This window comes from Scyliorhinus torazame, chromosome 12 (genome assembly GCF_047496885.1).
Source record: "Scyliorhinus torazame isolate Kashiwa2021f chromosome 12, sScyTor2.1, whole genome shotgun sequence".
Classification (NCBI taxonomy): domain Eukaryota; kingdom Metazoa; phylum Chordata; class Chondrichthyes; order Carcharhiniformes; family Scyliorhinidae; genus Scyliorhinus; species Scyliorhinus torazame.
Window position 1 is genome coordinate 39,192,391 of NC_092718.1, and position 22,705 is coordinate 39,215,095.

The following is a 22,705-nucleotide window of genomic DNA, read 5'->3' on the forward strand; positions in this document are numbered from 1 at the left end:
ATTGAGAGAGACGAAGAGGTAGAGAGAGAGAGAAAGAGAGAGAAAGAGAGAGGGAGGTTAGCTCCATCTTCGGATGTCTACGGGGTCTTCTAGACGAATGTTCTGTCCCATAGTAAATTCCACTGGAAAGGCCCATAGAAGCCTGTAGGTGAGTGTAAGGAAAAGAGTAACTGGATTCAACATCTGACCCCATTGTTGTAACAGGTAAACATTTCAAATTGGACATGGCAGCGAGTATTCACTACTCCAGTCACATCCAAACACTTCACGTTTTTAGTTCCAAATTTATTTTTCCGTCTGGGAAATAATTATCGCATACATTTTTGCTTCTTTTTCACTTTGCAGTTATTTGACCCTCGGCCCAGTGGACAATTTATAGCAAAGCACCAGTAATTAAACCATGCTTTAGTTCCACCCCTTCCATGCGTATGAATTGAGGATGCCCATGTCTCTGAGTCTCCCCTGTGGAACTCGCTGCTGGTCGCTGGCCTTTTCTGCTGCCCTGCAGCACAGACGGTCCAGCAGTTGCTGCAGCTTTTCGGGGCTAAGTGCCTTGTGCTTTTGCTCTGATTCTGCCTCCGTCGGCCCGCTGTGCCGCTGGTATCCACAGAGTGGTGCTCTAGCTCCTCTGCCACTGTGCAGCCGCTCCACTGCTTGGTGAATCTCATGCCTTGTCATTTTCTGGTGGCCAAGAGGGAAAGGGGCTGCCGTGATGGAGCCCCATGGCTTTTTTGACATCCTGATGAAACAACGGAAATGTGTTAACCTAATTAAACTCCTGTTCTATTTATAGTTTTGGTATTTAGAAGTTTTTAAACGTCTGGATCTTTCCGGAAAGACTATTTGTGATAAACAGACTGCATCGGACCCAGAATAGTTAGCCATTCTAAGCAGGGTTCCCTCCTATTAGAGGACCATTGGACTATGTTTTAATGATGCAGCAGAAGAGATAACAGACGTTAACCCCGACCTGCATAGGCATTCCTGCATACTTTGTCTGGAAACGTAAGATGCTCTCAGGATGTTATTGGACAATAAAACATTTATAATTTATGTTTCAGTGGGTGACCCACTCAGAACTGATTCAGAAGGTTGTGGGATCAAACCCCATTCCAGGCCCTAATTACGATCTCCGAGACTGATCAACAGATGAAGCACCGGGAGACTCAGGGCTACACCGTAGCACAGTGGTTAGCACAGTTGCTTCACAGTGCCAGGGTCGCAGGTTTGGTTCCCGGCTTGGGTCACTGTCTGTGGGGAGTCTGCACATTCTCTGCGTGTCTGCCTGGATTTCCTCCGGGTGCTCCGGTTTCCCCCCACAAATCCCAAACGACGTGCTTGTTAGGTAAATTGGACATTCTGAATTCTCCCTCAGTGCACCTGAACAGGCGCCTGAGTGTGGCGACTAGGGGATCTCCACAGTAACTTCTTGCATTGTTAATGTAAGCCTGCTTGTGACAATAATAAAGATTATTATTAAACAAAGATTATTATTACACTGCTTTGGAGGAGGAATTAAAACAAGACGCTGTCCGTCTGTTTCTGGTAGTTTACTTGAATGGTTGCACAAGAGCAGTTACTGTGTCCAGTTGTAGAGCTTGCTAGGAAAACGTGACGAGTAGATGTCAGTGTACCTATCTCTGTACCTACAATGGATGGGCTGCTGTTCGTTCTGGCTGGGGTGTAGCAGAAGGCTTCGCAGTCAGAACAGATTCATTCACTTTCGCAGTGGCAGAGAAACTCTAACCAATTAAAGCATTTTATAAAAGTTACTGCTGGAATGCACCCAGTCTTATTTGCAATATGGACCCATAGAATTCCGAGACCGCAGAAGGAAGCCATTCAGCCCATCGAGCCTGTACCGACCCTCTGAAAGAGCACCCTACCCAGGCCCACTCCACCGCCCTATCCCTGTAATCCCACCTCACCTTTGGACATGAAGGGGCAATTTAACATGGCCAATCCACCTAACCTGCACATCTTTGGAGTGTGGTGGGGAACTGGAGCACTCGGAGGAAACCCACGCAGACACGGGGAGAACGTGCAAACTCCATGTCATAATATACACCAGTATATCATGGTGCAGACACACACTGATGGACACACAGTGGGACCAATCAACATACACAACACCGCAGCCAATCACCAGTGAGAGCACAGGCACTATAAAGACAGGGGACATCAGAGTTCCCGCTCATTCGAGTAGCAGCTAGCTAGGAGCACAGAGCTCACAGCCTGCAACACAGACATTCACCATGTGCTGAGTGCATCAACTGGTTAGGACAAGGCAAAGGTCTTTAGTTAAAGCTGGTATCGTATTTACCCACAGTTCAAGTATATTTAAATAGTTAACCTTTTAATAAAATAGTGTTGCACTACTTCAAGTGTTGGTGACCTATATGTGATCCAGAACACCCAACACATCATGATACCAGGAGTGGTTGCATACTAGCTCTTCTTAGACTTACCTGCAAGAGATCTGCCTTTTGCCAGCATTCCGTCATTCTGCAACATGGACAACATCAGCCCGCCGCCACTGCTCCGCATCGCCGGCAACCTCGGGACAAACTGGAAGATTTTCAAACAGCACTTCCAGCTCTACCTCAAAGCCATGGACAGGGAGGGCACCTCGGACACCAGAAAGGTTGCTCTGCCCCTCTCCACGGCCGGGGACCTTGCCATCCACATTTTCAACTCTCTCACCTTTGCAGATAACGAAGACAATAGTTACATAGATACATAGAACATACAGTGCATAAGGAGGCCATTCGGCCCATCGAGTCTGCACCGACCCTCTTAAGACCTCACTTCCTCAAGTTCAAGGCGGTTCTCCTCAAATTTGACACTCACTGCAGCGTAGAGGTGAATGAAAGTTTCGAACGCTACGTGTTCCAGCAGCGTTTGCAGGGAAAGGACAAACCTTTCCAATTCTTTTAATTGCACCTCCGCATCCTTGCACAATCTTGCAGCTACGGGCCCACCTCCGACTCCATGATACACGACCAGATCATTTTCGGTGTTCAGTCGGACCGCCTACGTCAGCAGCTCCCCAAAGTAAAGCAAATCACCCTAGCGACCGCCATCGAGACCTGTGTCCTACATGAAAATGTCACCAGTTGGTACTCCCATATACAAGCGGCTGAAACGGCGCGGCAAGGTCCCCACGAGGCGGAACGGGTCCAAGTGATTGTACTTCTGAAGCTTTATAAAGCATTAGTTAGGCCCCATTTAGAATACTGTGAGCAATTTTGGGCCCCACACCTCAGGAAGGACATACTGGCACTGGAGCGGGTCCAGTGGAGATTCACACGGATGATCCCAGGAATGGTAGGCCTAACATACGATGAACGTCTGAGGATCCTGGGATTATATTCATTGGAGTTTAGGAGGTTGAGGGGAGATCTAATAGAAACTTACAAGATAATGAATGGCTTAGATAGGGTGGACGTAGGGAAGTTGTTTCCATTAGCAGGCGAGACTAGGACCCGGGGGCACAGCCTTAGAATAAAAGGGAGTCACTATAGAACAGAGATGAGGAGAAATTTCTTCAGCCAGAGAATGGTGGATCTGTGGAATTCATTGCCACAGAGGGCGGTGGAGGCCGGGACGTTGAGTGTCTTTAAGACAGAAGTTGATAAATTCTTGATTTCTCGAGGAATTAAGGGCTATGGAGAGAGAGCGGTTAAATGGAGTTGAAATCAGCCATGATTGAATGGTGGAGTGGACTCGATGGGCCGAATGGCCTTACGTCCGCTCCTATGTCTTAGGGTCTTATGGTCTTAACACCTCCAGGGCCTCAGCATTGATGAGGGCAGCCATTTCGCATGCTTTACGCAGACTCCCGCGCTTGTACGCTCCAAACAAGGGGACGGCGACGTGGAGGAATGTAATGAGCAGGTGTGCACCATGCAGGACCGCACCGTGCATGCGCGGTGGCGCAGCGAACGTGCTGACGTCATAACGTGCGGCAACTGTGGCTCCGCCTATTTAAAGTGGCATTGCCCCGCAAAATCTCGACAATGCCTACATAAGAACATAAGAACTAGGAACAGGAGTAGACCATCTGGCCCCTCGAGCCTGCTCCGCCATTCAATGAGATCATGGCTGATCTTTGTGGACTCAGCTCCACTCTCCGGCCCGTACATCATATCCCCGAATCCCTTTATTCTTTAGAAAGGTATCTATCCTTTTCTTAAAAACGATGTGGAAGACTTGGCCATTATGCTGCCTGCTGTCGAGCAGCTCAGCCTTCCATTTCATATCGCTTCAGCCAGCCTCGCAGGAATGTTCGGGCAATTCAACCCACTGTCACCGAGTCCGATTCCGACCTCCCACACAGCAGTGACACCGAGGACCCGAAGGCGCCTTTTCGAGTCGGTGTCATCACGAAAAACAGGCTGTCCCCGAAGCAAAGACACCAGCCGCTGTCGGTATACAGCATCGATCCAGACGATGAGTGGTGTGCCACCCTGACGGTCAACCAGAATTTGTCGCCCACCTCAGAGACTTAATTTGTGAACTTTGCACTAATGGACTTTCTGGTCTGTTCTGTTCTTCCGTTTAATCGTTCAAGTGGTTTGTATATAGTGTTCATCTCGTTATTTGTATGATACACTGTTTTTTCTGCACCAGGCACCTTCCCATGTAAATAGCTTAGTTTTATGTACATAGTCCTGTAAATATTTCGCACACATGTAGTCAGGAACATTCACCACACACTATTTATTGTCACGCAGGCACATTTTTTTCTATAAAAGGGGGGATGTCATAATATACACCAGTATATCATGGTGCAGACACACACTGATGGACACAAAGTGGGACCAATCAACATATACAACACCGCAGCCAATCACCAATGAGAGCACATGCACTATAAAGACAGGGGACATCAGAGTTCCCGCTCATTCGAGTAGCAGCTAGCTAGGAGCACAGAGCTCACAGCCTGCAACACAGACATTCATCATGTGCTGAGTGCACCAACTGGCTAGGACAAGGCAAAGGTCTTTAGTTAAAGCTGGTATCGTATTTACCCACAGTTCAAGTATGTTTAAATAGTTAACCTTTTAATAAAATAGTGTTGCACTACTTCAAGTGTGGGTGACCTGTATGTGATCCAGAACACCCAACACATCACTCCACAATCACCCAAGGCCAGAATTAAACTTGGGTCCCTGGCGCTGTGAGGCAGCAGTACTAGCCACTGTGTCTCCCTTTTTAAAGGATTCCATAGAATTCCTATAGTGCAGAAGGATGCCATTCGACCCATCGAGTCTACACCGATCCTCTGAAAGAGCACTCCATCTAGGGTCACTCCCCTGCCCTATTCCCGTAACCCCATCAACCTGCACATCTTTGGACACTAAGGGGCAATTTAAACATGGCCAATCCACCTAACCTGCACATCTTTGGACACTAAGGGCCATTTAGCATGGCCAATCCATGTAACCTGCACATCTTTGGACACTAAGGGGTAATTTAAGCATGGCCAATCCATCTATCCTGAACATCTTTGGACACTAAGGGAAATTTAGCATGGCCAATCCACCTAACCTGCACATTCCTGGACTATGGGAGGAAACTGGAGCACCCGGAGGAAACCCGCGCAGACACAGAGAAAACGTACAAACTCTGCACAGAGAGTCACCCAAGGCCAGAATAGAACCCACGTCCCTGGCACTATGAGGCAGTTGTGCTCACCACTGTGCTACTTAAAGTGATCCCAGTATAGTTTGCCCTCTGCCTGGAATGCCACAAAGTCCCATTGTATATTTACTTATTTCTCTTCATCTTTGAATCCACACTATTAATTGTATATCGATTGCGTTCATTTTTATGTGGGCGGAGGAAATTAATTGGGGTTTTAAATGAGCACATATAAGGAGAGACTAGAGTACCCAATTCTTTTTTTTTTCCAATTAAGGGGCAATTTAGCATGGCCAATCTACCTACCCTGCACATCTTTGGTTTGTGGGGGTGAGACCCACGCAGACATGGGGAGAATGTGCAAACTCCACACGGACAGTGTCCCAGGACCGGGATCGAACCCGGGTCCTCAGCGCCGTGGGGCAGCAGTGCCAAACACTGCGCCATAAAGCTTCCCATACAAGGAGAGACTTATCAAAACTGTGGTGTGGTTAAGTTAGAAGGTGCCTGCTTGTAATGTTTAAACTCTGTAAATAACACGGAGTAAAAATTGGCTCCAGTTCTACCCTTCACCATCTGGATTTCCAGACTAGAACAACAATGTTCTTGCGTTTCCTGTCTGCCAATTTGAAATCAAATCCTGGGTGGGCCAAGACTTCCTTCAGTTCAATGTTACCAAAGCAAAAACCTTCTGGATCAGCTCCTGTCGGAAAATCCCTACCCCAATTTCCAAGTCCATCTTTCTGATCGTCTGCTTTTAAAAAATCATTTCATCGGATGTGAGCGTGGCTTGGCCAGGGCAGCATTTATTGCCCGTCCCTAATTGCCCTGAACTGAGTTGAGGTTCTTGGCCATTTCAGTGTCAATCACATTGCTGTGGGTTTGGAGTCACGTGTACCCCAGACCAGATAAGGACGGCGGATTTTCTTCCCTAAAGGACACTCGTGAACCAGATGGGTTTTTACCGACATTCACCAATGGTTTCATGATCATCATCAGTCTTTTAATTCCAGGTTTTTATTGGATTCAAATTTCTTTTTTTTTAAAGAAATATTCTTATTCAAATTTTTACATATTTTCAACAAACCCTTACAGAAAAAAAAAGAACACATAAATAAACATCTTACAACTACATCCCGAATTCCCCCAATATACAAACCCCCCATTAAGCAATAATAAACATAGTAGAAAACACAAAGTACACCCCCCCCACCTCTACGCCCCCCCCCCCCCCTCTGGGTTGCTGCTGCTGCTGACCACCTCCTAACCCCCTGCTAGAAAGTTTAGGAACGGTTGCCACCGCCTGAAGAACCCTTGCACAGACCCTCTCAAGGCAAATTTTACCCTCTCCAATTTAATGAACACTGCCATGTCGCTGATCCAGGCTTCCACGCTCGGGGGCCTCGCATCCTTCCACTGTAGCAGAATCCTCCGCCAGGCTACCAGGGATGCAAAGGCCAGAATACCGGCCTCTTTCGCCTCCTGCACTCCCGGCTCATCCGATACCCCAAATAGTGCTAACCCCCAGCTCGGCTTAACCTGGGTGTTCACCACCTTAGACATCGTCCTCGCAATACCCCTCCAGAACCCATCCAGCGCCGGGCACGCCCAGAACATATGTGTATGATTTGCTGTGTTCCCCGAGCACCTCCCACACCTGTCTTCACCCCAAAGAACCTGCTCAGCCTCGCCCCTATCATATGCGCTCTGTGAAGAACCTTAAATTGTATCAGGCTAAGCCTGGCGCAAGAGGAGGAAGAATGAACCCTACCCAGGGCATCCGCCCACGTACCCTCGTCTATCTCCTCCCCAAGCTCCTCCTCCCATTTACCCTTTAGCTCCTCCACCGAGGTCTCCTCCTCCTCCTGCATCTCCTGGTAGATCGCCGAGACCCTGCCCTCTCCAACCCACACCCCCGAGAGCACCCTATCCTGGATCCTGAGTGCTGGAAGCAGCGGGAACTCCCTCACCTGCCGTCTTACAAACGCCCTTACCTGCATGTATCTGAAGGCATTTCCAGGGGGAAGCCCGAATTTTTCCTCCAGCGCCCCAAGGCTCGCAAACGTCCCATCTAAAAACAGGTCCCCCATCCTTCTAATTCCTGCCCTGTGCCAGCTCAGGAACCCTCCATCCATTCTCCCCGGGACGAACATGGTTCTCCCGGATCGGGAACCAAACCGAAGCCTCAACTCACCCCTGTGGCATCTCCACTGCCCCCAAATTTTCAAATTCGCCGCCACCACTGGACCCGTGGTGTACCTCGTCGGCGGGAGCGGCAGCGGTGCTGTCACCAGCGCTTCCAGACTCGCGCCCACACAGGACGCCATCTCCAGCCTCTTCCACGCCACCCCCTATCCCTCCATTACCCACTTGCGTATCATCGCCACATTGGCAGCCGAGTAGTACCCACACAGATTAGGTAACGCTAACCCTCCTCTGTCCCTACCCCGCTCCAGAAACACCCTTCTCACCCTCGGGGTCTTTTTCGCCCATACAAACCCCATGATGCTCCTACTGACCCGCTTAAAAAAGGCCTTAGGGATCAGGATGGGGAGGGACTGGAATATAAAAAGGAACCTCGGGAGCACCGTCATCTTCACCGACTGTACCCTACCCGCCAGGGAGAGTGGCAGCATATCCCACCTTTTAAACTCCTCCTTCATTTGCTCCACCAGCCTCGTCAAGTTGAGCTTGTGTAGGGCCCCCCAGCTCCTGGCCACCTGGATCCCCAGATATCGAAAAGTCCTTTCTGCCCTCTTCAGTGGAAGCTCGTCTATCCCCCTTCCCTGGTCCCCTGGGTGTATCACGAAGAGCTCACTCTTCCCCATGTTGAGCTTATACCCGGAAAAGTCCCCAAACCCCCTGAGGATCCACATCACCTCCGGCATCCCCCCCAGTGGGTCCGCCACATACAGTAACAGGTCATCGGCATACAACAAAACCCGGTGTTCCTCCCCCCCCCACCCCCCCCCACCCCCCCCCCCCACCCCCGGACCAGCCCCCTCCAGTTCCTGGACTCCCTTAGAGCCATAGCCAAAGGCTCAATTGCCAATGCAAATAGCAAGGGGGATAGCGGGCACATCTGCCTCGTCCCCTGGTACAGCCATAAGTATTCCGACCTCCTCCGATTCGTGGCCACACTCGCCACCGGGGCTTCGTAAAGTAGCCTAACCCAACTTATGAACCCCTCCCCGAACCCAAACCTCCTCAACTCTTCCCAGAGGTACCCCCACTCCACTCTATCGAAGGCCTTCTCCGCGTCCATCGCCGCCACTATCTCCGCCTCCCCCTCATGATTATGTTAAGGAGCCTCCGCACATTGGTATTCAGCTGCCTTCCCTAACAAAACCCGTCTGGTCCTCGTGAATCACCCCCGGGACACAGTCTTCAATTCTGGTAGCCAACACCTTCGCGAACAGCTTCGCGTCCACGTTGAGGAGAGAGATTGGCCTATACGACCCACACTGTAATGGGTCCTTGTCCCGCTTCAAGATCAGCGAGATCAGTGTCTCTCGCCTCATTGAAAGTCCTCACTAATAGAGGGCCCAGCAGGTCCATGTACTTCTGGTAAAATTCCACCGGGAACCCATCTGGCCCCGGTGCCTTCCCCGCCTGCATACTCCCCAGCCCCTTAGTCAGCTCCTTCAGCCCTACCGGTGCCCCAAGCCCAGCCATCTGCTCCTCCTCCACCCTCGGGAACCTCAGCCGATCCAAAAATCGACGCATCCCCCCCTCCTCTATCGGGGGCTCAGACCTATACGGCTCCTCATAAAAGCCTCTAAATACCCCATTTATTCCCATCACACTCCGCACCGTGTTCCCCACTTTATCCCTAACTCCCCCAATTTCCCTCGCTGCCTCCCGCTTCCGAAGCTGGTGTGCCAACATCCGGCTAGCCTTCTCCCTGTACTCATACACCGCCCCTTGCGCTTTCCTCCACTGCACCTCTGCCTTCTTGGTGGTCAACAGGTCGAACTCGGCCTGGAGGCTTCGTCGCTCCTTGCATAGTCCCTCCTCGGGGACTTCTGCATACCTCCTATCCACCCTTAAAATCTCTCCCACCAATCTCTCCCTCTCTCTCCTCTCCTTCTTCTCCTTGTGGGCCCTAGTGGAGATTAGCTCCCCCCTAATCACCGCCTTTGGATTCAAATTTCAACATCTGCCATGGTGGGATTCGAACCCGGGTCCCCAGAGCATTATTCTGGGTCTCTGGATTATCCTGTGATAATATCACATTTGCTCCCCTGAAACTGAACTTAATGATGTACCATTTCTGTTGGACCTTCAGCTGAATTCCAAATCCTACATTTCCAGTTCCTGAACATGGTTTCTTCCTGATGCTACTGAAAACCTCAGTGTAGTATAAGGGTCTGGCACACATGAGGTTAACGTGGGACTGAGTACAGTACCACCCAGACTGTGATGTAAGAGAACACATGGCCCACACCTAGAGGTCAGCCTAGTGTTGGATGGATCCCTGTGTACAAGCAAGCATGGAGACACCTCCAACTTGAACCCTTTACTGTTTAAATATACATATTTCTTGTAGTTAACAAATACATAAAGTTACTTACTTAAGACTTCATTAAGACCCATCGAATGGTATTCAACGCCCCTAGAACATGGTGGCAGCGATGACACCCTACAAAACGCATCATTAATGAAATCCCGTGACATGCGCTCATCGCATCAAATCTACATTTGTCCAATGACCTCTTTACCATCCTCCCAAACTTAATCTCAAACAACTCCTACTCACCTAAAATTTTGAAGTCCATATCCTATTTCCACACCAGTCCGCTTCACTATGCTGGTTGACCTCCACTTGTTCCATGTCCTCCAGTACCCCAACCCTACAACCCATCATCGCATCCTCCCCCCCACCCCACCTCCCGCGCTCTCACTCTGCCCAAACTCCCCCACTGTTAGCAGAACCGTCATTCTCCGCTGCTCTGGATTCTCTTCCTTCACCTCTTCGTCTTGTTCCCTCTCTCTTCCCACATTCTTGAAAACAAATTTCCTCGACCACCCCTCTAATTTTGACCCCAACAAAATGCTCTGCAGCTGCTGTTCCCACCTGTAAGGTGATTTTGGACCTTTCAACACACAGTGGAGGTGTAAGTTGTTGGGATATGCCTGGAGTGCTCAGTCCACCACAGAAAGTGACTTTCGCTCGCCTGCTTGTAGCTTTAGTGTGATCTGAGCTTCTTTGTGTTCGACACTGAAGAACTCAGGTTACCTGGGTTGTCCAGATATTATTGTACAACCGACTGGGTTGCTATGCCCTGTCCTCTTCCTCATTGGCTCCAGGGTCTGATTTCTAAGCTAATGGTTATGTTTGTGCAAATATCCCACTGCAGTGCCATTACAATAAACGGAAACACAACCAAACACATCACAGCTTCGACTGAAAATGCATGGAACTTGACCAATATGCTGAAATGAAAAGTAAGCGGATTTTTCAATAACTGTAACTAATCCGATTGAGTCAGCTGGTTGCTAGGTTACATCAAATACAATTGAGCAGGATAGATAGAGCAAGCATGATCAGTGGGCTGCACAAGTGTTCATAGGTGGAGCCATGCCAGTGTCAGGTTACCAGGCAACAAGATAGTAAATAAACCAGCAGTAAAACTTGGCAATACAACATCTTTCAGGAGGAAAATCTCAGTACAGACAGATTCAATAAAGAGCTGGGAGAGGCGAACAATCTTCGATGGATTTGCATCATTGGATCACTGAATTAGCATTGTAAAATGGTAATGCTCCCAAAGCCAGTGTGCAGGGGCCTCTGTAAAATAGTCTCATCGGCTCAGCTGGTAGCCACTTCTGATTGGCTCAGCTGGTAGCCACTTCTGATTGGCACAGCTGGTAGCCACTTCTGATTGGCTCAGCTGGTGGCCACTTCTGATTGGCACTGCTTGTAGCCACTTCTCATTGGCTCAGCTGCTGGCCACTTCTGATTGGCTCAGCTGGTAGCCGCTTCTGATTGTTACAGTTGGTAGCCACTTTTCATTGGCGCAGCTGGTGGCCACTTTTGATTGGCACAGCTGGTAGTCACTGCTCATTGGCTCAGCTGGTGGCCACTTCTGAGCCACGATAGGCTTGATAGGCTAACACTTTAGTGCGTTTGCTCGAGAGTGCTGCATTATCAGAATCGCTGGCTACGGTCATTATTGGCGTGGGATTTCCAAGTACTGGGGAGGATTTCTCGTCATTTGGGCTTTTGTTAATGCTGTGGAGGTTTGATTCTGCAACGTGTAGGTTTTCTTTAACAACAGGATCACAGCCTAGAAGTCCCCAGACCAAATCGTAAAAACCTGAACCCTTATTAGATGGGGAACTCTGTAGCAGACAAGGGCTGGATTCTCCCATTCTGAGGCTATGCCCTCATGCCGGCGTGGGAACAGTGGCGTTTTACGCCCAAACATTTGGCTTAAAACGGCCACCGATCCTCCGTTGGGCCGGGAGCTAGCATGCCGGCAGCGTAGAGCACCTGGCTCTAGTTGCCGATACGGCCCGGAGAATTGCCGGGTCCGTGACTGCGCATGCCCACGGCGGTGGCCTGCAGCGGCCATGTCGTACAACATGGCACCGTCAGCGCAGTGACCCGGCCTGTAAAATAGTGCCCCCCCTTTGGCCGGCTCGCGAGCCCCGGCCCACTCCCCAACAGTGCCCCCAGCCCCTGACAAAGTCCCTCCTGCCCGACTCTGGAAGCGCCGGACCGAGTCCGCAGCCGTCACGCCGCGTTCCCGACGGATGATAGCACACACAACCGACGCCATCAGGAACTCGGCCAGTCGGGGGCGGAGAATTGGGGGTGGGCCTCAGGAACGTCCTGAGGCCGTCGATACGGCGTGCGGCATACTCTGTGAGTACGGCGCTTTGGAGGGGGCGGAACATCGTGAAAGCGGCGCCGCCCCCGATTTCGTCAGGAACGGGTATTCTCCGGCCGATTGCCGAATACGGTTTTGGCGTCGGCGACCGGAGAATCGCGCCCAGGAACAGGTTGGGTTAAAGACTGCAAGGGGCTTGTGGAGTTTGGGGATGATTGAGGAGGTAGATCAACAGCAGAGTAGGGGGGGGTTTTGGTGATAGTGCAGGGAGCCGAAATCGCGGTCGGCGCCGTGGCGGATAATCCAGTTTGGCGTTGTAATTGTGCCCTGTGGCGGTTCGGCAGTTCTCCGGGCACCGAAAATCGCCGTCACCGGGAAGTAAGCCGTGCCGCCGGGGGGCCATTGCCAGAGGCCCGCTCAGCAATCCTCCGCCCCTGACTGGCCGAGTTCCCGACGGCGAGGAACTAACCTGCTATTGCTGGTCGGGATGCTCGCGTGGTGGCTGCGGACTCAGTCCACAGCCGCCCTGGTTGGGGTGGGCGGATCAGAAATCAGGGGGGGGCCTTGTAGGCGACTGGGGATTTAATGTGCGGGGTTTGAAGTCGGGCGCGTGGCCGATCGGGGTGTCTCTTTCTTCGGTCTGGCTCCGCAGTCCGAGTCCGCCATGGAGCATGGCGAGGCCGCCGCCACGCGCATGTGTAGCCTCTGACCCGGACGTGCAGGGCCCCTTTCTGCAGCAACAGCTGCGAGATTCACTCCGGGTCCCTGCTAGCCCTCTACAGGGCTATGAATTTGTTTCACTTTTTTGCAGGAATTTCCGGAGTAAAACTCCACCATTTTGACGCCGATGTGGGGACATAGTCTCAATAATGGCGAATCCAGCACAAGGTGTAAGTTTATTTTAAGCTTTATTTGTGGTTTCTGTATTTGTGTGCCAAGGGCTAGTACATTAGTTTAGCTTCATGTCAAACACAGGTGCCTACAAGTCTTTAGGTTTTAGTTTTACCTTAAACTTAGCCTGCATTGTAATGAAAAGTTTACAACGTAAACGTAATTGCAGGATTTTAAAACTAAGCTGTTGCTTAGCAACCAGAGGCTCGCACTGAAAAGCAGAAGCAGTTGTCTTCAGCCTGGAACCAGGTCACCCAGAAGGAAGACATTTTTCACAGAAGCTGCCAGTGCAGGGTGGGCAGTAAAGTAAGGTGCAGAAATAAATGTGCGCTGTCAGTGTGGCTGGGCACCTGAGAGATTGTGTGGAAGCTTGAATCAAGTATTGATCCAAGAGAGAGGAATGCCGAAAGGAAAGGTTGAAATCCTGGATTTGGATCCTTGGTGAAGGCACTTGAGAGAAAGCTATGTGTGGGATAAAATTCCAAAGTGTGTCCTTCGAGAGCGGAGATTGGAAGCCCTCATATGGAAGCCAGAGTTCCAGTGAGACCAGTTGGACTGGGTGGCATCTGTCACTTGAGTTCAAAGTGTGGTGCGTCTGACCATATTTTGCCTATTGGCTTACTTGGACTGTGTACTTAGCGAGAACATTAGAATATAATAAGAAGTCATGAATCACACAAGCTCCTTCACCTGAGGAAGGAGCAGTGCTCCGAAAGCTAGTGTTTGAAACAAACCTGTTGGATTTTAACCTGGTGTTGTAAGACTTCTTATTGTGCTCAGCCCAGTCCAATGCCGACATCTCCACATTATTAGAATATAAGGTATATAGTGTTGATTGTGTAATCCCTAGAAATTTGTGTATACCTGTATAAAGGTATAACTGGGGTGAAGGAATAGTGTATTATAGTTAATATTTTCTTGTTAAATAAATGTATTTTTCCGTTGCTAAAAGTTAATCAGCAGTTCTGTGACTCTATTCATCCACATCTTTAAAAATATTAAAAATGAAAGTTAAAATCTACTGAGCTGGGATCGTAACAAAAAGTTGCAATAATTTTAACTTTAATTGATATAATTTATTCAAGTATTTGTTTTGGTTATTCTATGAAGCAACAAATAAAGAAACGGTTTGGTATGGGTCTGTGGAAGTAAAACTATCATACACGAGATTTGTATAAACTGATAAAATACACCATTAATACTCTGATAAATGTAAATTCATCTTGTAAATTGAAAGTATATTTTTACTTCACAATTCTTCACAGTGTAGTTGGCATGCCATTCTTTTGTACAGTGGTTGGAGCTTCCAAGACAGTTGTGACATGACCCTGCATGAAAGCTGGACACCAAAATGTATAAATAAATGTATGTGTGTGATATAAACAGAGTACACAGCAGGACAAGGTGGTTTGAGGTATAGTATGTACTTGTGAAACAGCTGATGTAACTCCTGTGCGCCTGTGAGTTGTGAATTGTTAGGCCTGTGAATTACAGAGTCTTGTTCCCTACACGTATTCTCCAAGCAACTTATTCATGACTTTGTGAAGCAAGAGTTTATAGGGCATTCCTCAATTCTGTCTCATCTCCATTTGGGTGGGAAGCAGCCTGTCAAGGTAACATTACATAATATTGGATTGGCTGTTATAACAACTTGTGTGATTCACGACTCGGTCCCCTATCGATAACATTAGAATCATATTCCCGTAACTCATTTGTCAAGGTGAGTAATGAAGCTCTTTCTGAAATTAATCATTATTCTCCTCACAGACACAGATCCCAACCCTAGTAGATGGCGTTGCACTCAACGTTCAGCACTATTTGTTACACTGCACAGAAATCATTTCGTATTTTGCCTTCGCCTCCAGTTGCTGTTCTGAGGTACAGGACCTCTCCTTTGGGACTGTCTCGTTGTGGTGCAGCTCGATGATCAGGACATAAACAAGAGTCCCAACAACTCCGCCGATCATTGGTGCGATGACAGGAACCCACCACCACCCGTCGCCGGCTCTGCGTGGACAAACAACAGGTAAAGGTCAGATACAATGGCAGACCAATGCACTCACCCCATATCTCAAGTTAGGATCTGCCAGATACCACATGCTGTATTCGCACAACTGCCCGGTGTGTTTGGGGTACGGTGACGTTCAGGAGAGTGACGTTTGAGTGGTTTGGAACAAATGAACATACAAATTAGGAGCAGGAGTAGGCCACTCGGCCCCTCGAGCCTGCTCCGCCATTCAATAAGATCATGGCTGATTTGATTGCAACCTCAACCCCACCTTCCTGCTTACCCCTGATAACCTTTCACCCCCTTGTTCATCAAGAATCTATTTACCCCTGCCTTAAAAATATTCAAAGATTCTGCTTCCCCTGACTCTTGAGGAAGAAGGGGCGAGATTCTCCGACCCCCCGCCGGGTCGGAGAATCGCCGGGGGCTGGCGTGAATCCGCCCCCGCCGAATTCTCCACCACCGGATATTCGGCGGGGGCGGGAATCACGGCGCGCTGGTTGGCGGCCCACCCCCCCGCAATTCTCCGGCCCGGATGGGCCGAAGTCCCGCCGCTAAAATGCCTGTCCCGCCGGCGTAGATTAGACCACCTACCTTACCGGCGGGACAAGGCGGCGCGGGCGGGCTCTGGCGTCCTGGGGAGGGCGCGGGGCGATCTGGCCCCGGGGGTGCCCCCACGGTGGCCTGGCCCGCGATCGGGGCCCACCGATCCGCGGGCGGGCCTGTGCCGTGGGGGCACTCTTTCCCTTCCGCCTTTGCCACGGTCTCCACCATGGCGGAGGCGGAAGAGACTCTCTCCACTGCGCATGCGCGGGAATGCCGTCAGTGGCCGCTGACGCTCCCGCGCATGCACCGCCCGGAGATGTCATTTCCGCGCCAGCTGGCGGGGCACCAAAGGCCTTTTCCGCCAGCTGGCGGGGCGGAAATTCGTCCGGCGCCGGCCTAGCCCCTTAAGGTTGGGGCTCGGGCCCCAAAGATGCGGAGCATTCCGCACCTTTGGGGCGGCGCGATGCCCGACTGATTTGCGCCGTTTTGGGCACCAGTTGGCGGACATCGCGCCGTTTCCTGAGAATTTCGCCCAGGGTTCCAGAAATAAATTTTCTCGCCTCTGTCTGTGATATATATTATTAGGTTTTTTCAATTTTTTTTACAATAAATGCAACAATGCAACAAAATAAATCAGTACAAAATAGGTACAGAACAGAACAAGAGTGAGAGTAAATGGAGAAACAAGCAAGACAGGATTCATTCAGAACAATATGCTCAAGGAACTGGTGCCTCGAGTTTATATATTGGATCCATTCAACAACAGATTAACAAATTGAGTGGGGGGGATGAGGAAAAGATCACGACACATGCCTTTATGTATTGTGATCTCAAAACTAACAAACTGAAATGAAATAGCTCACGGAAACTCCAACAGGAGTCAGTCAGCCAAGGCGGAGCCTGTGAATTTAAGATAGGGGTTCCATACTTTACAGATTGCACCAGACTTAGAACGGAACAAAGAGGTCAGGAATTCTATAACCAGCCTATGCCAGTTTTGAATTGAAGGCTATTTGCCACTACTCCAGCAGCATAGGATATTCTCATGAGCTGAAAAATTTTGTACAATCTTTCTTTTCGTTAGAATCAATAATTCTCCCATCTGCAAGACCCAGAATCAGGAACACAAGATTAGGCTCTAAGGCTCTCAAAGATCTTCCCCAGCTGCCTGACTACACCAGACGAATAGGATTGAATCATAACACAAGTCCATAAACAATGGGCTGGATTCTCCCAAAATGGGGCTATGAACCCATGCCAGCGTAAACGCAGGCATTGCACTCCCGAGTTTCCAGAAACAAATACCAGGCGATTCACTTACCTTCAGGGGGCTAGCAGGGACCAGGAGTGCTTCACGCAGCTTCGGCTGTGGATACGAATCCCCGCACGTCTGGTTCCGGATCGGGGCATGCGCACGGCGGTGGCCTTCAGTGGCCGCGTCAAGCGCCATGGCTGACTCGGATTGCAGACCCACAGAAAGAAACTAGGCCCCCCCCACGCGCCCTTGCATCGGAACGGCCTGATCTGTGCCCCGGCCGCCCATAAGCCCCCCCCCCCGGTGCCCAATACCCCCGCCCACTATGCCATGTTGTTTTTTTTAAAAGAAAATATTTTTATTGAAAATTTTTGGCCAACCATCACAGTACATTGTGTATCCTTTACACAGTAATATAACAATATAAATAACAATGGCCAGTTTTATAAACAAGAAATAAATAATATATAAACAAAAACAAAACTAAATGGCAACTGCCTTGTCCCAGATAAATATTCTCCAAAAGTATGTTTTAACAGTCCAATATACACTTATCTATAACAACAACCTATACATATTATACTTATATATTAACATCCCTGAGAATCCCTCTGGTTCCTCCCCCCCCCTCCCCCCCTGGGCTGCTGCTGCTGTCTTCTTCTTTTCCATTCCCTCTATCTTTCTGTGAGGTATTCGACGAACGGTTGCCACCGCCTGGTGAACCCTTGAGCCGATCCCCTTAGGACGAACTTAATCCGTTCCAGCTTTATAAACCCTGCCATGTCATTTATCCAGGTCTCCACACCCGGGGGCTTGGCTTCCTTCCACATCAACAGTATCCTGCGCCGGGGTACTAGGGACGTAAAGGCCAAAACATCAGCCTCTCTCGCCTCCTGCACTCCCGGCTCTTCTGCAACCCCAAATATAGCCAACCCCCAGCTTGGTTTGACCCGGACCCCCACTACCTTCGAAAGCACCTTTGTCACCCCCACCCAAAACCCCTGTAGTGCCGGACATGACCAGAACATGTGGGTGTGATTCGCTGGGCTTTTCGAGCATCTCGCACACCTATCCTCTACTCCAAAAAATTTGCTAAGCCGTGTTCCAGTCATATGTGCCCTGTGTAACACCTTAAATTGTATCAGGCTTAGCCTGGCACACGAGGACGATGAGTTTACCCTACTTAGGGCATCAGCCCACAGCCCTTCCTCAATCTCCTCCCCCAGCTCTTCTTCCCATTTCCCTTTCAGCTCGTCTACCATAATCTCCCCCTCGTCTCTCATCTCCCTATATATGTCTGACACCTTACCGTCCCCCACCCATGTCTTTGAGATCACTCTGTCCTGCACCTCCTGCGTCGGGAGCTGCGGGAATTCCCTCACCTGTTGCCTCGTAAAAGCCCTCAGTTGCATATACCGGAATGCATTCCCTTGGGGCAACCCATATTTTTCGATCAGCGCTCCCAGACTTGCAAACGTCCCATCTACAAACAGATCTCTCAATTGTGTTACTCCTGCTCTTTGCCATGTTCCAAATCCCCCATCCATTCTCCCCGGAGCAAACCTATGATTATTTCTTATCGGGGACCACACCGAGGCTCCCGTCTTTCCCCTATGCCGTCTCCATTGCCCCCAAATTTTCAGAGTAGCCACCACCACCGGGCTTGTGGTGTATTTCTTCGGTGAGAACGGCAACGGCGCCGTCACCATGGCTTGTAGGCAGGTCCCCCTACAGGACGCCTTCTCCAATCTCTTCCACGCCGCTCCCTCCTCTTCTCCCATCCACTTACATACCATTGAGATGTTGGCGGCCCAGTAGTACTCACTCAGGCTCGGTAGCGCCAGCCCCCCCTATCCCTACTACGCTGCAAAAATCCCTTCCTCACTCTCGGGGTCTTCCCGGCCCACACAAAACTCATGATACTCTTCTCAATCCTTTTGAAAAAAGCCTTTGTGATCACCACCGGGAGGCACTGAAACACAAAGAGGAATCTCGGGAGGACCACCATTTTAACCGCTTGTACCCTCCCTGCCAATGACAGGAATACCATGTCCCATCTCTTGACGTCCTCCTCCATCTGTTCCACCAACCGCGTTAAGTTTAACCTATGCAATGTACCCCAATTCTTGGCTATCTGGATCCCCAAGTAGCGAAAGTCCCTTGTTACCTTCCTCAACGGTAAGTCCTCTATTTCTCTGCTCTGCTCCCCTGGATGCACCACAAACAGCTCACTTTTCCCCATGTTCAGCTTATATCCTGAAAATTCTCCAAACTCTCCAAGTATCCGCATTATCTCTGGCATCCCATCCGCCGGGTCTGCCACATACACCAATAAATCGTCCGCGTAAAGAGATACCCGGTGTTCCTCTCCTCCCCTGAGTACTCCCCTCCACTTCCTGGAACCCCTCAATGCTATTGCCAGGGGCTCAATCGCCAGTGCAAACAATAATGGAGACAGAGGACATTCCTGCCTCGTCCCTCTATGGAGCAGAAAATACGCAGACCCCCGTCCATTCGTGACCACGCTCGCCATCGGGGCCCTATACAGCAGCTGTACCCATCTAATATACTCATCTCCAAAGCCAAATCTCCTCAACACCTCCCACAAATAATCCCACTCCACTCTATAAAATGCTTTCTCGGCATCCATCGCCACCACTATCTCCGCTTCCCCCTCTGGTGGGGGCATCATCATTACCCCTAGCAGCCTCCGTATATTCGTATTCAGCTGTCTCCCCTTCACAAACCCAGTTTGGTCCTCATGGACTACCCCCGGGACACAATCCTCTATCCTCATTGCCATTACCTTGGCCAGAATCTTAGCGTCTACATTTAGGAGGGAAATAGGTCTATAGGACCCGCATTGCAGCGGGTCTTTTTCCTTCTTTAGGAGAAGCGATATCGTTGCCTCCGACATAGTCGGGGGCAGCTGTCCCCTTTCCTTCGCCTCATTAAAGGTTCTCATCAGTATCTGGGCAAGCAAGTCCACATATTTCCTATAAAATTCGACTGGAAATCCATCCGGTCCCGGAGCCTTCCCCGCCTGCATACTCCTAATTCCTTTCACTACTTCCTCTATCTCGATCTGTGCTCCCAGTCCCACCCTCTCCTGCTCCTCCACCTTAGGAAATTCCAGCCGGTCCAGGAAGCACATCATTCTCTCCTTCCCACCTGGGGGCCGAGCTTCGTATAATCTTTTATAGAATGCCTTGAACACTCCATTCACTCTCTCCGCTCCCCGCTCTATCTCTCCTTCCTCATCCCTCACTCCCCCTATTTCCCTCGCTGCTCCCCTTTTCCTCAATTGATGGGCCAGCAACCTGCTCGCCTTCTCCCCATACTCATACTGTACACCCTGTGCCTTCCTCCACTGTGCTTCTGCAGTACCCGTTGTCAGCAAGTCAAATTCTACGTGTAACCTTTGCCTTTCCCTGTACAGTCCCTCCTCCGGTGCCTCCGCATATTGCCTGTCCACCCTCAGAAGTTCTTGCAGCAACCGCTCCCGTTCCCTACTCCCCTGCTTTCCTTTATGTGCCCTTATTGATATCAGCTCCCCTCTAACCACTGCCTTCAGCGCCTCCCAGACCACTCCCACCTGACCTCCCCGTTATCATTGAGTTCCAAGTATTTTTCAATGCACCCCCTCACCCTTAGACACACCCCTTCATCTGCCATTAGTCCCATGTCCATTCTCCAGGGTGGACGCCCTTCTGTTTCCTCCCCTATCTCCAAGTCTACCCAATGTGGAGCGTGATCCGAAATGGCTATAGCCATATACTCCGTCCCCCTCACCTTCGGGATCAACGCCCTTCCCAAAACAAAAAAGTCTATTCGCGAATAAACTTTATGGACATAGGAGAAAAACGAAAACTCCTTACTCCTAGGTCTACTAAATCTCCACGGGTCTACTCCTCCCATCTGTTCCATAAAATCTTTAAGCACCTTGGCTGCAGCCGGCCTCCTTCCAGTCCTGGATCTCGACCTGTCCAGCCCTGGCTCCAGCACCGTATTAAAATCTCCCCCCATTACCAACTTTCCCACCTCTAGGTCCGGGATGCGTCCTAGCATGCGCCTCATAAAATTGGCATCATCCCAGTTCGGGGCATATACGTTTACCAAGACCACCGCCTCCCCCTGTAATTTGCCACTCACCATCACGTATCTGCCCCCGCTATCCGCCACTATGGTCTTTGCCTCAAACATAACCCGCTTCCCCACTAGTATAGCCACCCCCCTGTTTTTCGCATCTAGCCCCGAATGAAACACCTGCCCCACCCATCCTTTGCGTAGCCTAACCTGGTCTATAAGTTTCAAGTGCGTCTCTTGCAACATAACCACGTCTGCCTTAAGTTTCTTAAGGTGTGCGAGTACTCGTGCCCTCTTTATCGGCCCGTTCAGCCCTCTCACATTCCACGTGATCAACCGGGTTGGGGGGCTTTTTACCCCCCCCTTGTCGATTAGCCATCCCCTTTTTCCAGCTCCTCACCCGGTTCCCACACAGCTGTGTCCCCCCCAGGCGGTGCCCCCCCCGCCCACCCCACCCCATTCCGGCTCCCCCCTCTCCCCAGCAGCAGCAACCCAGTAGCTCCCCCCTCCCACCCCCCCCCCCCTCCCCCCGCTAGATCCCCTACTAGCGTAGTTACACACCCCATGTTGCTCCCAGAAGTCAGCAAACTCTGGCCGACCTCGGCTTCCCCCCGTGACCTCGGCTCGCACCGTGCGACACCCCCTCCTTCCTGCTTCCCTATTCCCGCCATGATTATCATAGTGCGGGAACAAAGCCTGCGCTTCCCTTTTGGCCCCGCCCCCCATGGCCAACGCCCCATCTCCTCCACCTCCCTTCCTCCCTCCACCACCACCTGTGGAAGAGAGAAAAGTTACCGCATCGCAGGATTAATAACATAAAATTCATCTTTCCCCCCCTTTTCCCCCCCCCCTCTTTGCCCCCCATACTCGCCCCACCACTTTGTTTCAAACGTTCTTTTTAATAACCCGCTTATTCCAGTTTTTCTTCCACAATAAAAGTCCACGCCTCATCCGCCGTCTCAAAGTAGTGGTGCCTCCCTTGATATGTGACCCACAGTCTTGCCGGTTGCAGCATTCCAAATTTTATCTTCTTTTTGTGAAGCACCGCCTTGGCCCGATTAAAGCTCGCCCCCCTTCTCGCCACCTCCGCACTCCAGTCTTGATAAACGCGGATCACCGCGTTCTCCCATTTACTGCTCCGAGTTTTCTTTGCCCATCTAAGGACCATCTCTTTGTCCTTAAAACGGAGGAATCTCACCACTATGGCTCTAGGAATTTCTCCTGCTCTCGGTCCTCGCGCCATCACTCGGTATGCTCCCTCCACCTCCAGCGGACCCGCCGGGGCCTCCGCTCCCATTAACGAGTGCAGCATCGTGCTCACATATGCCCCGACGTCTGCTCCTTCTGCACCTTCAGGAAGACCAAGAATCCTTAAATTATTCCTCCTCGCGTTATTCTCCAGCACCTCCAGTCTTTCCACACATCGTTTATGGTGTG

General features: G+C 50.5%; 1 protein-coding gene and 1 long non-coding RNA gene across 2 annotated transcripts in view; both read right to left on the reverse strand.

Moving 5' to 3' along the window:
• Nucleotides 1-270: 270 nt before the first annotated feature.
• LOC140387162 (uncharacterized) lies at nucleotides 271-11,179 on the reverse strand. Its single transcript, XR_011933745.1, has 2 exons — nucleotides 10,724-11,179; nucleotides 271-739 (listed from the first exon to the last, which is right to left on the reverse strand). It is a non-coding gene; the product is annotated as an uncharacterized lncRNA (long non-coding RNA).
• A 2,194-nt stretch (nucleotides 11,180-13,373) lies between these two features.
• Nucleotides 13,374-22,705, reverse strand: part of aqp9b (aquaporin 9b) — a 142,966-nt gene continuing 133,634 nt past the window's right edge. The window contains exon 6 of the mRNA XM_072470715.1: nucleotides 13,374-15,380. Within this exon, the coding sequence (XP_072326816.1) occupies nucleotides 15,188-15,380 (193 nt within the window). The 3' untranslated portion in view covers nucleotides 13,374-15,187. The remainder of the gene's footprint in view (nucleotides 15,381-22,705) is intronic.